General features: G+C 35.7%; 1 protein-coding gene across 2 annotated transcripts; it reads right to left on the bottom strand.

The window, feature by feature from the left end:
• Positions 1–557: 557 nt before the first annotated feature.
• Positions 558–16,321, bottom strand: LOC114531352 (V-type proton ATPase 116 kDa subunit a-like). Of its 2 annotated transcripts, none has more exons than XM_028552986.1 (24): positions 16,135–16,321; positions 16,022–16,042; positions 15,097–15,175; positions 14,239–14,336; positions 13,532–13,660; positions 12,138–12,208; positions 11,429–11,638; positions 11,228–11,321; positions 10,120–10,197; positions 9,803–9,937; positions 9,033–9,183; positions 8,689–8,828; positions 8,187–8,326; positions 7,958–8,054; positions 7,346–7,464; positions 7,079–7,124; positions 6,627–6,710; positions 6,233–6,319; positions 5,130–5,237; positions 3,024–3,185; positions 2,437–2,554; positions 2,218–2,319; positions 1,748–1,817; positions 558–817 (listed from the first exon to the last, which is right to left on the bottom strand). In XM_028552986.1, the coding sequence occupies exons 1-24, from the start codon at positions 16,252–16,254 to the stop codon at positions 718–720; spliced, it is 2,559 nt and encodes an 852-aa protein (XP_028408787.1). In that variant the 5' UTR covers positions 16,255–16,321; the 3' UTR covers positions 558–717. The 2 variants fall into 2 exon arrangements, with proteins under 2 accessions (XP_028408787.1, XP_028408788.1); XM_028552987.1 differs by having other exon boundaries at positions 3,024–3,173.
• Positions 16,322–16,615: the final 294 nt, after the last annotated feature.

Genomic DNA, 16,615 nt, shown 5'->3' with positions numbered 1-16,615 from the left:
GGATGTTCTGCGGGAAAAAGCAGTTCATTCATTCATTATCAACTTCGCTATCACGAGTTCTCTGGTGCAACTTCAGGATGATCTATTTCAAAAGCGGAAAGTTTTTTCGCAATGTTCTCTACACCGTTGCGTGGAAATCCGACGAGAGTAACAATGTATATGAACGATCATAGTATGAACGATCCCATAGGCATAGGCATAGTGCAATTTCTTGAATAATGCAGGAACGATTAAGGTCGATAAAGATGTCAAGTTGTGATAAAGAAAAATTGTGATCTTCAAAATTAAGGTTAATCGTGTAATAATCATTTCGCTCTTGTCAATACGCTTTCCACATAAAAACGCTTTCTACATTAAAACGTATCATAAATTCAAATAAACAATTCGTCTATCATTCACGTTAGATTGGGACGACGAAATAAACTGTTAACGAGCTACAAATCGTCGAATCAGTCTTATATAAAGTAAAGATAAGTAACAACAGGTCGGACTGGCTAATTTCTGAAGGTTCGCTGCTTTTGAAAAAGCCTACAAACGAAAATCTCCACAGCAATGAATAGAAATTCAACGAATTATCCTCGTATATTTTGAAAAGATTATTAATAACATTACTATTATCATTAAAATTAAACTTGACCCATTAATCAAACTTTTAAATGCGAGTTGTCTCATCTATTCTAATTATCTGCATGCAATGCGAACACGCATCAACCATCATCAATGCGATTCGTCCTCCTCAGCGGACTCAATAGCTTTGAAAGAAAATGGCACAAACAAATAGCCGTTACCGTCGTAAAACTTGTTCATAAACTCCACCCTAAACACGAAGGAGAGAAAAATTCAAGAACTTCGTGCCAACTACATGTGGTATATAATTTTCTCGCTATATATAAAATACAGCTGTATTAAATATGAATAATAGTTACACAAATCGACACATAATATTATTATATGTATAATGTTAAAAAAAACTATATAAAATGAAGGGGCCATGCACTAATGTGAAAACATAACAGCATTACAGTATATGGTGCAATTCTGAATTTCCTGAGCAGGCGAGGGTACTAATTTCGCCCAACAATGCAATGCGAAAATGAAGTTGTTCGTCTAGACGTTGGGCGATTTTGTAAGTTATGGTTAACTGGTAACTAGAAACGTTGCAAACGTGCGATTGGTCAACATAACGGCCATTTTAAAACTTTTGAAATGATATTTTTTATTTCGGATCATCTTCCAAGGGTACAGAGAATTGACCAGTAAAATTTATTCAAAGGGAATGTAAAAGATGCCTTCGGACAGAAAAACAGTGATTCAAATACTGTAGATGGTAAAAAATTACGATTTTCAAGTCTTACTTAATTAGAGTGTTTTTTTGAGGGTAAAGGGTAGATTTTTTTATTTAAAAGCACGGATGGTATGTGGAATTACCAACAATTGCATGACAACTCTTTGCTGTTATTCAGTAATTTCGTTTAAATTAATTTGAATTGGGGAAAAGCAGTTGAAATTTTCTAAAAAATTGCAGTAAAAGTATTTTAAATTATTTGTAACAATTTTGATATTATTTTATGATTGAATTTGACAGCTCCAGAGTCGGTATTTAACAGAGGATTTTAACGGAATTTGATAGAGGATTTTACTTATATATTTGGGAAATCGAATTTGATTCATCTTCAGCACAGCGGAATTGATTTCTGCTAGCGCAATGTATACGATTACGCCAACCAAACACGTAAACAAAACTTACCAATGCAGACGAAGCGCGTGAAGAAATGCTGACAATCCTTCCATGACAAGCAGAATAGCAACGGTCATCCCTAGGGTAAGACGAGTACATTTGAAGATACGGGCATTGCGGGATTTAAAAAACCTTGTTCATTTTATCGCTCCAGATCACACAAAGTTCACTGGGATCAAGTTAGTTGGTGACAGTGAACTCAAATAAAACTGGAACGCTCACTCTATGACTTTCCCTCATTGATGAGTGAAGCCAAGATGGCGGATCATGATGCCTTTCTTGTAGGTATGATCCAGGCCTCTGGCGCGGAAACTTCAAAGGAAAAATCAGAATTCCCGACAAAATTTCTGCGTGGAGGCCTGGATCATACCTACAAGAAAGGCTTCATGATCCGCCATCTTGGCTTCAAACTTCCGGCAGAGTGAGCGTTCCAGTTTTATTTCAGTTCACTGGTTGGTGATGATGACGAAATCACGTACCTGCCCAAGCAGCGAAAATAAGGAATACAGCAACACTGCCGAATCCGCTACTGATCCCAAGAGCAAAGGTAAACACCATTTTCCAAAGAACCTCGGATAATTCTAATATTGGAGGCATGCGAGTTTTAGTAAAGCAACTCCATGAAAGCACACACTGTAAAAATGCCAATAGATGCAAAACATATCTTTAGCAAAAATAATTACATTGCATGTGCATACCTGCATGAGCCAAACTCAAAGCCCAGAGCCGAAGGTAGGACGCAGTGTTTGAAATGCACCCCAAGCAAAATTCGATAGTTTCAATGACTTGATGAATGAAGATTTCACCAAATTCAAACTGAAAAGCATCACGAGAACATTAATATTACATTTCGATGAGATGGAATAACAAGCAGAAAATACATTTTCAACAGTATTATCTATGACTGGAGTTGATTATTAGAGCCATGAAAACTGATTGGATGTTGCCTCGTGATGGCCAGATGTTAGCTATATGTACTCTGCTTTCTTTTGTTTTTCGGGCAAACTTATTGACGGTTCTACACGCGGCTTGTTTTCCTAATTTATTTCAGTAAACAGTGAGGAAAAGGAAAAACGTAAAAGAAAAAAACATAATGGTCTACAGTGGCCGCTTGAATATGGTTTTGGCATTGTGGCTTATGGAGTATTACCATCGTTAATAAAAATGAATAGCCAAGGATGCACATTACTCCAAAAGTATTAAAGTATGCCTTGGAACTAATTACGCAAACGTGTTCAGGTGCAGTCGTTTGACACGATTTACCCCGTGCGTAGTAACAACAAACCTCTTCTTCATCGTCAACCTCGTGTCCACTTCCCGAGAATGTATCATGAGTTACGCTTGCACTGCGGGCATCACCGTGCACTAACTGACCTTCGTCGTCAGTATTCTCATTATCGCCTTCGTCATGACTATCATCGCTTGTCTGACGAATCTTTACAAAACCCTAACAGTGTAAGAGAAAAACTGAACCGTGAAAGTATTTGCACGTAATTTGACCCTCCTGCGGTAAAAGTAAAGCACAGCATGTGAGAATTGCGTGAAAGTATGAAACAATACTGTCACAGACATGGTACAAAACAATTGACACTGCACGAAGATGACATGCAAACATTTTTGGCCTATACGTTTTGACTATTTCGTATAGCAGTCAAAGCAATAAACCATCGATCATATAGACAATAAATAATTTATACTTTAACAATCAAACATATAATGCCAAATAGGGAATAAAAAGAAGAAAATCAATAGAAAACAAATCAAGTACCCACGGATAATGTCAATCAATTACTAATTGAACAATCAATCATTATTCTATCAATAATCATTACAAATCATCAATCTCTTAATGATTGCTAACCAATCAATAATTATAAATCAATCATCCATCAATCAATCATTACTTTATAAATCAAGGTCAAAAAGCATTGCAACATTATACGTATATATTAACAAAAGAAAAATGATGCTGTACCTAATAATTATAGTGAATGCGTGTGTATATGAACGAAAATACAAGAGGGTCAAATTGTACAGAGTAATCAATACTCGCCTTGCATTAGTTGATCAAGACACATCCATCATCTTGATAATTACATTTCAAAACAATCCGGAATGTTTTTCGTGAATTGATTCAAATCTACATACACTTTACTTAACCTTTGTACAAGTCAGTATATAGTAAGGTTCCATTTCGTTACACAAAGACAGTCACGGTCAAAGAAAGCAAGTCGACAGAAATTGCAAGAGTTTGGGGGTATACTTTCAGCAAAGACAAAAATGCTTAATACCGGCATTGAGTTTTAAAATAATTTTAACATCATTTTAACACAACTTTTTAAAAAAAGATAATACAATTTTGGCGTGTCATTGCCTGCATGCTCAATTTAAATCTACTCTTTTTAACTGAAATACACTCATTTTGGCTACTTTGAATCGTCGCTTCATTCGAAGAATGGTAACTTGAAAAGTTTAGTGGCGCGATGACATGTCAAAACTGGATTACCGTTTTCGACAATGACGTAAATTTCGAGTATGTGCATGTGTATGTGCATGTGCATGTGCTTATTGTGCGGAGAGATGGAATACAATACGATTTCACGATGTTTGGCAAATTTTTGATTAAAAGAAATTTTTAAATTAACTTGGTATAGATATATTTATCGTGATTTCAATCATGCCATTACTTTCGTTGCTTTACGTTTTTATCGTTAGATCACGCCTTAGCTACCAAGATATGTTCGTAAGGCCTGTGATTGAACGAGGACTTTTTTTCTAAAAACGTTTCTTTTTCAATGAGGGATCATGCGTGAAAATTAGGCTAGGTTTCTTACATCATTTTAGTGACACGCGTTTTTATATAGCTTATATGCGTTTTTATATAGCTTATGCAATTTCTTATAGCTTATGCGTTTTTATATAGCTTATATGCGCATGCAATTTGTGTTATCCAATAATTTAACAGGGTCCTGGTTTCTTACAAACCTACGACCGATGAGATTCCAGTAGAAATATTATTGAAATATTAATATCTCCGTTTATAAAAAAATATGAATGATTTATAAAGTTATAATGATGAATTGATAGATTATATTGATTGATTATATCAACGTACTTCATTCAACATTTAAATAACTCACATTACATGTGAACAACCACATTAAATAATTCCAATTTTTTTCTAATATTATATGTTTGACGTTAAAGCACATTGAAATTTCAGGCCATTCACTTTAGTACTGTTTATTACTCAAGTTTAAAGCCCGCAATACATTTTTTGGTATACAATTATAATTTTTTTTATATTTTATAATGAACAGCCTCAGCGAGACAATACAGGCGAACCGAATGTGCATGGGATATGTGAATAAGAAAAGTAAAGATACATTACCTGACGTCGCATTTTCTGTCGCTGGAAGAGAAGGTACAGAGGTTTGGCAAGTAACAGCCATGGAATGCAGACGGCAGCCAAAATCGCACACATCTTTTCAATAACGGGCTGAAAAAAAAATCGAAAAATTAACCCTTGTTTTATCTGCTTCAGAATATATGATTGATCGTTTTTTTTTCGTATTTCGTATTTACCGACTAGTTTTGAAATTATGTATCGAGAGTTACTATACGTATGATCGACATAATAATAATAATATATACAGAACTGGAACTAGTAAACTGTAAATAATAGATACAGAACTGTAGTGCGCATGCTTAGCAAGTGCCTAAGAAAGGCACAGAATAGGTGCGTAAAATGCTATATAAATTATGACGACATTGTAAAGCTTCAATTAATCGAAAATGTTTGAGCAGGCGTTTACCAAAAAACCCAAGCCATTTCGAACATTTCAGGCACTTGTCGAGCACGCGCAGTTGGTCACTTTTCGCTCAAGCGCACTAAAAAAGCGGGTAGAAAAACGCCATATTTAATTATATGCCACTTAATTTTCAGCTCTGTATCTATTATTTACTCCGTGACAGCATCGACACATCGACACATTTGTTTATCGGCCGTTATTGGTTTATCGGACCATAGTCATAGACAATCCAAAACACCATATATATCTTTTGGATTGTCTATGATCCGACTTTTAAGCTTTCTGGATTTTCTGTACTACTTCACATCCACCTGAGGCCGGTTGTTCAAACAAAGGAATGAAATTATTCTAGTATAGCCATTCTGTCAATGCTCAAAGAACTATAACCACATATAGCTATATGAAATTTAAATATTAAAAACTATATTTTAACCACAAAATTGCAAAGTTCGAGGCTAAATCTTGTTTCAGACGTCGAACTATTAATACATATGCATTCGATTCGGCACATGAAATGTTCGACGTCTCAAACGGGCGTTTCCACTCATTCTGACCACTATCTGCGAATGAATTGTTTTATTGAATATAACATAAATGGTGACTACATTAATAATTATTTGTGGAACAAATTGGACAAATTTTAGCAACATACAGCTACCCAATTAATCATTTCCAACATTACCTGTGCGTCAAACAATTTATCTTCTTTAGCAGTAGGGCTGGTGATTTTCAGAAACATGTTGATGAGCACAATCAATAGACTGGGCGCCTATACATATCATTAGAAACACACAGGTCAACAAGGTAATTGTTATTTGCAATGTCATTTCGCATATATAAGTATGTTGTTTAACCATTAGCTGTGATAAAAAATTCATTTTACAAGCACAGATTGTATCAGAATAGTGAAAATTGTTGCATGAAAAAGATCGAACATTGCACTTGATTGAAGCTGAGCGATTCCAACAGACCACGGCTACTTTAAAATCTATATATGGGAATCTATATTTGCTTGCTTCGAATGGGCTACGGGGGATAAAAAATACAGAAAAAAAGTTATTTCCATTGAGACTTACATGCTCAGAACTTGAATTGAAAAATATCCACTTGTAGAAAATCAAAAATATCAAATACCCAAAAATACTGAGCAGGAAGAGCACCTAAAAAAAGGTATACACGAAAAATGCAACTAGCGTAAAATGGACTTCTAACCCGAGTTATACAAAGCTTTGTTGTTTCATGAAAATATATATAACTGAAAACAAGAACTGGAGGAAACCGACATAATGAACATGCAGAAGATGCAAAAACTTTAGAAAAATGCAAAAATATGAGGAAAAAACTTCACAGCAACTGTATATATAAAAAAACTTGAAACGCGATGAAGGTAAATACAATATTATAAACTCAAAAAAATATCCTGAAACAGTATGCATATGTAGCTACTAAAATTAATAAAACGGCCAAGTTTGGTTGCCAAGTGTAGCAAGGTAGTCGTCCATACAACTAGCCCAATTAGGTAACTTACCTGAGGTATAAACATGGTGTAAATATTGATCCGTTGCTTGAAATGCCTGAAATTAATAAAACAAATTGGAACAGAATGTCTGAAGCTAACAAAAGCATATCACTGCATGCCTATATATAGTCTGGCAAGTGATGTCAGTATAAAATGGGCAAATTGATCGAGAAATGTATACAGATTTATAGTATACTGTAGATGCTGCATTAATGAGGGGTAAAAGGTAGCTATTTCTGGTCATGAACATGAACATGAAAAAGCTGATGTTATTACATGTAGTTGGCACAACTCAAACATATTCCAAACAGCATGTGACTGACACCCAGGATGACAGACATCTTCATCTTCATAGAATTTGTGAAACTGATCTTGTTCTCAGCCAATTGCCATATCTACACAAAAATATGTGACGAAGTCATGAATCGTGCGATATTTCTCAAGTATATATAAAAATTCATTACAACTGAAAGTCAGCGCCTGCAAAATTTGCTAGTCCAGCTAAGAACCAAACCCCCATTCCCAGAAATCAGAGTAACCTACGGTCATGCACACTTTCATTTTCGGGGTGTTGGACGATTTTAGCAGCGTATGTTTTAGCAGTATACAATACCTCTACTATTAGAGTATTGCCTATATATAGAGTGATAAAAATGGATTACGAATGAAATTGTCCACTAAAAAAGAGGTATATCACAAATATATATATTTCGACCACTTGATCGATAAAAAATACTGAAAATTCCGCATTGCCTAATCCGGATCCAACATAAAATATATAGCTACTGTACCACAAACTATTCACGTCACCCCTGCCCGTCTTATCCCGGTCCAAAAGACATCGAAAAATAATAGTGAAAAGTTCTAATTATTCTAACCAGGACATACCGGATCAATTCCAAAGTAGTAAGGTATGCCACGATAGTAGGGGTAGCCAGCTGGTACTAACATACTACTACCTCCTTCTGGGACATCAACTGGAAAACTGAAAAAAAAACACATCGAATGTTATTTTTGTAGTATGGTATAGCATACTGCCTGCCTGCCTGACGCTCACCAAACCAGCCGTAAAACATATAAAGGACGTGAAATTACTGCTGTGACATTTCAAACGCACCTGTGATTGCCTATATGCCAAGCACTACCAAATATGTTGAAGGATTTCGAGAAGCAATCGTTGTAAATTAGGCCAGTATATACGGCAAACGCACCCATCAATAATAGAATATAGCGACCAGAGAATACAGTCTCAAATATCTAGAAAATATTCGAGCATATCATTGCATTTACATGCATGCAACATACTGTGACAGGTCTCTAATGCACGTGACAAGAAGTTTGCATTTCTACTTTATTTGTTAAAGAGAAAGTGCACACATTCTGCGAAAACATTGCCAATGCCTATGGCAAGCAATTTTCGGCGTTCATCTTGAAAAGTCTTCCGAACTAACCGGGTGAGCTCGGAGCGGCATCTGAGCTCGAAAAAGGCTAACCTGCTCGGAACCAATAAAAAAGCCGCTTTTACACCAGGCATCAGATGAGCCTGGGTAACGGGCTAACAGCTGCTGGTCTAAGACATCAATGCGCATGCATATAGCTACGGATATTAAACACATTACCTCTCCACCGGGTTTAGTTATGGCGAGTTTCTTCTCGTTTCGCACCATCCAATACGCAAAAACGAACATAATGAAGCCGTGTCCACAGTCCCCGAACATGACCGCAAATAGAAACGGAAATGTTATAATGGTAAAAAGCGCTGAAACATAACAAAGTACAAGTAATTGGTCATTGTTTGAAATGAAGGATGCAAACAAACACATTTTCTACACTTGCTAAAGTAAAACATATATAACCGCTAAAAATACCTGGTCACGGTTTGAAATGCAGAAATCAAACAAGCATGTCCTCTATAGTAACTTGCTAAGCTAAAACATATAACCGCTTAAATATGAATATATACCTGGATTGACCTCTTGGTAGGTTGCGACACCATAAGCGTCGACTAGATTTTGATAGCCCTCGGTGAATTTGTTGTTGCGATTGAATGTCGGTGGATCCTCTTTTGTTTTCATCCGGTTGAGAATCGATGGCACTGAAGCACCACTTTCATCCTACAGTATAACCAGCGACACTTAGGCAATGCCGTATTAATATAGGGAGCTTTAATAATATTTAAGACAGCGACGCCACTACAACGGCTTTAAAAGTGCCTTTAAATTTATGTTTGAAAAGCAAACTTCCCGTCCCATATCAATTCTATGAATTAACTTTCATGAAAGTTAAAGACATCGCTTGGAGAGTGGGGTTCCGGGACCGTACTGGTAGTTTCACGTTCCCAGGCTTTAAATATAGTGGCGATCTGATTTGTCGAGTTAAACAACGGAGGCACCTTCTGAAATTTCCAAGAAACTTTAAACATTCGATTTACGATTCACTTTAGATAAATTACTTTACTCTAGATAAATATTTCGGGAGAAATTTTCCAACAAGCTTTCTCAAGTTTCCAACATGCAATCATGCACTTAAAAAAACTTGGTTAAACTGATACATAAACTATAAATCGCCGTAGATATTTGTCACAATGAGAGAAAATATTCGGAAGGCGGCGGGGGTGTGGGGGTAGAGACCTCTCCATTTGCCGTGGCCTATACCCTAGAGTCCGCTACTGCATTAGAATGTACCAACTACAGGTAACAAAGCAGTAGTTCCAAAATCCCAAACTACACGCACCGTTCCTCGTTTCAGAGCATCTTGTATTTGATCGAGATCAGAAACTGGGCACCAACATTCAGCAATAAGACATTTGTGTGTCACGTCCAGATTGAACATATTCATCGTGTGGTAGATGGCCTTGATTTTTCTCACCTGTGTTAACATATGAAGAAAAGTTTGTAAACGAAACAGCATGCACTCCATTCAATTAAGGGCCTGATTTCACACGCGCTTTTTCTCGGCGAAATATTTCGTCTGCCTCCATTGAATTGCGACCATTTCGCATTTCGCTTGAAAATTTCTCATGCATTTGTTATGTCCACAGTAAAATTTACCTTAATGAACCAATTATTGATACTTTTGGCAACAGTGGACAACAATCTTCGACGATGTTCTTCGGTTTCATTCAAGACCTAAAAGTAAAGCAGAAGATGACCTTTATAGTTTTCAAGCCAGGTGCATTTTTTATTAATTTCAGCCACCTTTGACAACAGAAAAAGGTAAGAAGAGTATCTATACTGTAGTTTCCTTTCATGAAATAGTATATCTTATATGTAATTGTAAATAATAAAAGGCGGTAAAAAATGACAAATACGAATTTAGATACTGTCGAATTGCTTTTGGCGCGCGATCAAACTTTTAACGGGTTAATTGAAAGTCGTTAACTTCAGTGCATCACAAATATTTCGTTAAGAATCTCGCTGAGCTGAGATATTTCGATGAAAATAGTTTTATTTTTGACGGAAGTACATATTTAATGCATATGTAGGTTCAGTCCGTCGCAAGATGCATGAGAGTATTTTTAAAACTTGACTTAATATATCAACCGTTTACGCTAAACGCCTTTCGAACAATCGTCCGTTGGTTAATAACTCAGTTTAACGATTTATAGGATATACAGTAAAGTAAATGAAGTTCAAGACAAAAGCGGGTTCCATCTTTCAGGTTTATAGCTACTACATATATGCGTAAAATTTATCTTTTCGCTCAGTCTCAGCACAGATGACAAATATAAAAGTTTTCACAGGTAGCTATATAAGACTAAGATTTAAATGAATACTTAAAACCAAAATGTTATATTATCGTGAAATCGAAGTACTCAAGTACATTTAACGAAAAACGTTATTAGACACACTACATAGCTGCGAGTAGTCCTATATTTGCATGAGTAAAGACTAGAGTTCAGAAACGGTAACATTTATTGAGCATCGCGTGAAGACTACTGGTTTCTGAAGTTGATTGGAAAATATCATGCACAACCAGCAGGCAACCTAGATGCAAATCGATTCGATTTCTACGGTTTGACAATTTTGCAAGTTTTTTTCGAGCGAATCAAATTTCATCGAATATAATTTCTTCCCGTTGACGTCATTATGAAGAAAGTATATAGAACGTTATCACGAGTAAAGACACGCCTATATACATTGTGCCAGGTCTTCTTACCGTCTGAAGATCTTCGATCCTAGTCATCACCCCAAGTGCCATCTCTCTTCGTTCTTGAGTAGTATCGGGGCATGGGTACATAGTAGCGCGAAACCTGTAGTAAGAGTTACGCAAGTTTTAGACCTACATAGACCATAGATATCCAAAAGTAATTGTGTATAATAAGATTATGATATAATAGATTAGAGGGGAAAATCATACCCATCGCAAATCTTTTTCACTCTCGACTTAAGTTGCTCTCCTTGAAAGAAAACGATGAAGACACATTTATGGATAACGAAACCAGAAACAGGATCTTCTAAAGGCGTGTCGATCTCGGCTTGCTTGAAGAATACGTTGCCACGACAAGCCCTCCATAAGAGGCGTTCAAATGCAGGAACCCGTTCCCGATCGATCACTCCTGTCACAAACCTGCAATAGAATAATCCAACTGATGTTATTATATTTTACAGACAATACGTGAATGCATGTGTATACAATACGAACAATCAATGTGTAAGACATAAAATTATTCCTGCTGCTTTTATAATATATCAAGCAAAAGAGAAAGGTGAGTTAGGTCCCACCTGCTCTAAATTTTAAGAGTACAATCTAATTTTACTTCAGAGAAAAGTACCAAACACACGAATACAACGCAACTAAATAAGTCTTTAGGAGACAACCTTATTTTTGTAAAAGAAAGTGTACGCAAAAAGAATGGAAATGCTGTATTATGAATCTGGCGAAAAATTTTCCAGAGACTAGTTTTTCGTTTTTGCGTGAAACAGCAATGTTACGTGCGTGACCACAGAATTGCCCTTCTACATCAAATGAGGATTTTTCACGTCTTTTGAACAACTTGCCTCTGTAATAATGTGATCATACATATGCAGTATACCCTAACTATAAAAAAAAAAAATAACGAACAAACCCAAGTTGCGAGCCAGCTTGTTCTTGTTGTTCATCCAGCAATGTTGCCAGGTCATCGGTTCTTCCTTCATGCTGTGGTTCATATATACGAAGTTCAGTATTGTATATATTTTATATACGTATAAGTTCTGTATTGCCACGATACATACATGGCAACATGCACACACAACAACCAATCACGTTTTATAATAATTTGTAATCATTCGTTCATTAAAAATGGCAATAGGACGAATAAGAGGGCAATGATTGCCAAAATCATAGTCACAAAATCAACTGACCACGTAGTGGTGGAAGGTTTATTTGCTAATCCTGACAACGATTTTGGCATCAATTGAACGACTTATTTTGTTCTGTATTACTTATTAATTATAAATCTTCTGTAATCTAAAGATACTATTTATTGAACTCGAATAAGTGAGGTAGTACAATTTTCAATTAATTAAATTTACCACAATTAAACTTCTGAAATTCATATGTATATGAGCAAGAGTGCAATTACATTTCGCAAAGGGTTCAATTAAATGCTCAAATTGCACACCTCAACTTAGCCAATGAAATTGCAGTATATTAATTGCAGTATATTGATTGCAGAAGATATATAATTAATACACTAGTTTATAAAATCATACAGGGCCAACAAAGCATCAAATGACTTTTTAGGTACATATACATGTAGGTGTAATCACACACCAGAGTGAAACTGGGGAAAAGAAGACAGTTCTTTTAGCCAAACCTGTGGCCAAATTTTGAGAATCAGAGAATATCAGACTAAATCATAGAATATTAAACAATTCAAAACGGTTGAACTTAGCTGCATACAGTCAAAAGAGTCCATTTGTTAGTAATCACTATCAATACATAATTTATTATTTTTACCCATTAGTGGTTCTATGTTGTTTTCCCATGTGTATTAAATTATGTATAGTGCTGTAAAGTGATTTTCTTTGATTTCCCCACAAGTATCAAATGACACCTTCCAAACATTGCATTTGTTATGACACATTAAACTCATATCCAATTTCATTCTAAGATTACAGTAAACCTCAATCAAATATAAATGACTGTATTCTAGACATGTATGTGAAATAAGCTAAAAAACCTATCACGACTATCTACATAACTTATATAGATCGCTTTCACATTAAGTAATCTTTTGAATAATAATAACACTAGTGTATTATTTATTGTACATGTACCACTTACTGTATAGTACCTGTGGGAGCACTGCAGGTTAATGGATTGACTAGTAACCGGCGAAAAGGTAATTATGTGCACTACATGTATAATTTTTGCATCGCCTGGCACTACAATAGCAAAGCCTGATCTAATGATTTTCCTGCCAGTCAAAGGTATGCCAGCTCATTAATTCACTCTCGCGTTTAGTCTACAGCCTACCTCTTCAAAAAATACTTGCGTCTTTCGCAAGATATGCTTCAACTCAGTCAGCTCCAACAACCCCTTTTTCATTGCCTCAAAATTCCCATTGCTGTCCTTCATTTCATTTTCTAGCTGTTCAAATTGTGCCTATGTAGGATAAAAATAATTAATTTTGGTTAATCAAAAGCATCTTGTGTAAATAGGTCTCACTTGATGGTGAAGGAATCCAGAAATATTACAAGGCTTGTCAACTAATAAGACTGCATACATTTGCACAAAGCACAGAATCATTATTTTACATTTACAAGTGTATTGTGGTCAAAATCCTAAACACTTAATTTCTGATGATATCAGGTGCAGTAACAATTTTTCATATGGGGGAAACTCACTAGAAAGGTAATGGTAGTGTAGAATTGGGCTGAAAACAATTAATGTTGTCACATGACAATAGGGCCATTTATACGAGTGAAAATAAGCCGCGGCCTAAATAAGCCGCGGCTTAAATAAGTCGCGAAGAACTCGTATAAACGGTTTATTTACAATTAGCCGCGGCTTATTTAAGCCTAGGCTTCAACCCTGGGCTTATTTTAGCCGCGGCTTGCGAACAAAATGACCGTTTATACGAGCCCTTCACGACTTATTTAAGCCGCGGCTTATTTTCACTCGTATAAATAGCCCTAATATAAGTAGGAAATAAAATATGTGAAAATTAGGTTATAATATACCTCAAGATCAATCATTTCTCTAGGATGGGGGGCAGGTGGGCTTTCATGGAAGTTTCCTATGTGAATATCAGCTCTTACAATCTCTTTTTGAAGAAATCCTGTGAATGAAATAAATAGCAAGTTCAGTATCATTTACAATCAATAATGCTACTGGGAATTTTACCTTGGTTTTTTTTTAAAATTTTTCATCCTAAGTGTGTTTTGGCGTGAAATACACTAGTATTTGAAATGTGTATATATGACCTTATTGATCTATGTCACAGTTTTGTCTCCCAAGAGTTGTGGTGCACAGCTTTGGCTAATTTCCCGATGCGCAATTCATTTTCGCTCGCATGTTATGGCAATTCCTCCAAGAGGAACAAATAAACTGTTCTTTTGATGCTTTTCGATTAAGTTTAGATTTAATTGGGGTAAGAATATACCTAATACATGTAGATTCTGGTCCTATTTTAATAATATTGCTGCTATTTCGCCGTTTAACAAGATGTGGTCATGTATGGGCACATTGACAGGTCACAGTTTGCACAGGATTGAAGATTTAATACAACTATATAAGTGCGAATTGTAAGTGCAAAGTGTAAGAGTGTAAGGTGTAAAGGCAAAGTGTAAGACAAAGTGAACGTATCATGCGGTTTTACTTTATTTTCATTTTTGAACAATTGAACCTCTATACTTTAAAATTAAAGCACAATGTGCTTCTGAATTTCGCGATCGAATAACATTTAGCTTGCCAAGGCATCTAAATGAGTATAAACTGTATTGTTTATGTTCGGAAGCTTTATATTGAAGACTGGCATGTGCATAGCATGCCAAAGTTAACGCCAGAACAGGTGTCTTGTTGCATTTAAATTGGCTTACTCAATTTGCGTTCCATTTCATCACATCTTCTCACTTCATTCACAAACTTTCTTTGGAAGGCATTCACATCAGGATTTAACTAAAAATGTCATTGAAGGGTTCACCACTTTAATATAAAGCACCAATTGAAAAGTGACTGACACAAATATTTATGTCTCAATCTAATGGACCACACTTACATTAGTTACATGATAGACCAACGTTTTATTCCGGTAAAAAAAGGAAAATTTTGGAAAAGAACATACTTAACTTAGTAAAATTGCCAAGTTTGGCTGCTGAATAATGTAAAATCAAAGATATAGCCAAGCAAAGTTATCAAATGTTATATACCTTTGTATTATATGGCTGGAAGAGTGAAGTTAAATTAATAACACTTCGGCCCAAAGTATACAAACAATGCCTACTTTGTATAGCTATATTTTCCATACTACTTAACATTTTGCAGCCAAACTTGGCAATTAAATACTAATTTCAGTTTGCACTTTTTATCTGTGCTAATTTTTCCCTTCTTGTTACCTAGATCACAAGTTGGCTATTATCCAAGTGGTCCATTGTATGTACCTCAGTCTTATTTAAGTTAGATGAGACTGCTACCATGATTATATAAGTTCTTTTTTATTCTTTTAAAGACATGTATTAGGCCCAGTTTACACTGTCAAAGTTTCTATGATCACTGTAAAATTACAATTGGTAAAATTGGTAAATCCAAATTAAGTTTGAAAGAATTTGCAATTAAATATATAACAAATTGTAATCAGTGTTACATTTGCCTGACATGTTTTTAGCAAATCCTTTTTAAAACTTGGGATTTGCAGCCTGAAAATTCCAACTATGATCACAGAAATTTTGACAGTGTATGACTTTATTCACTCCTCTAGGACGACATATAAAACAGAATGTGCAGTATTAAATGAGAAATACTTACGTCTTTGAATTGGACTAAACCCTAGACATGGAAAACGAAAGATATTACATTAAATATGAACATATAATCAACACAAACATGGCGGGTAGGTGAAACAAAATTACAAATCTTACCAACTCTCCCAGGGCACTCACACAGGCATATGCTGCCTCGGATTGCAGAAATAACTGAGCTAATGTCATTTCTTCGGATCGAAATAGGGAGATATCTTTTCCCTTGTTTTCAACCGCCATCTTTAAAGCAAATTTTCTCTTATAAATCTCTTTCCTTTCCAAAAGTCCTTGTTCGTCCGTGTCAATCTGTCACGTGAACGCTTGTGAACGCTTTGAGTGCAATGCGTGAACGGCGGGCGGATCAGTGATCGAGCGGAACAGGAACTACAATTACGGATAGGCGAACACCTGGCGACACGTAAGCCAGGTAACTTTTATACATTACACTGATTACAGTGACTGCACGAGCGGGAAACTTGTGTCCAGACTCCAGAAACAAATGCTAATGTAGTTTAAAATACCCGTGCATCGGTGCATGAAATATCTTAGACTGTTCCAATCACAAATCTTTACACAACATGTGTGTACATGGTTGGCTAGG

This window comes from Dendronephthya gigantea, unplaced genomic scaffold (genome assembly GCF_004324835.1).
Source record: "Dendronephthya gigantea isolate DGI-Jeju-01 unplaced genomic scaffold, DenGig_1.0 000070F, whole genome shotgun sequence".
In the NCBI taxonomy this organism is placed as follows: Eukaryota; Metazoa; Cnidaria; class Anthozoa; order Malacalcyonacea; family Nephtheidae; genus Dendronephthya; species Dendronephthya gigantea.
This window is presented reverse-complemented; position numbering and strand designations above follow the sequence as displayed.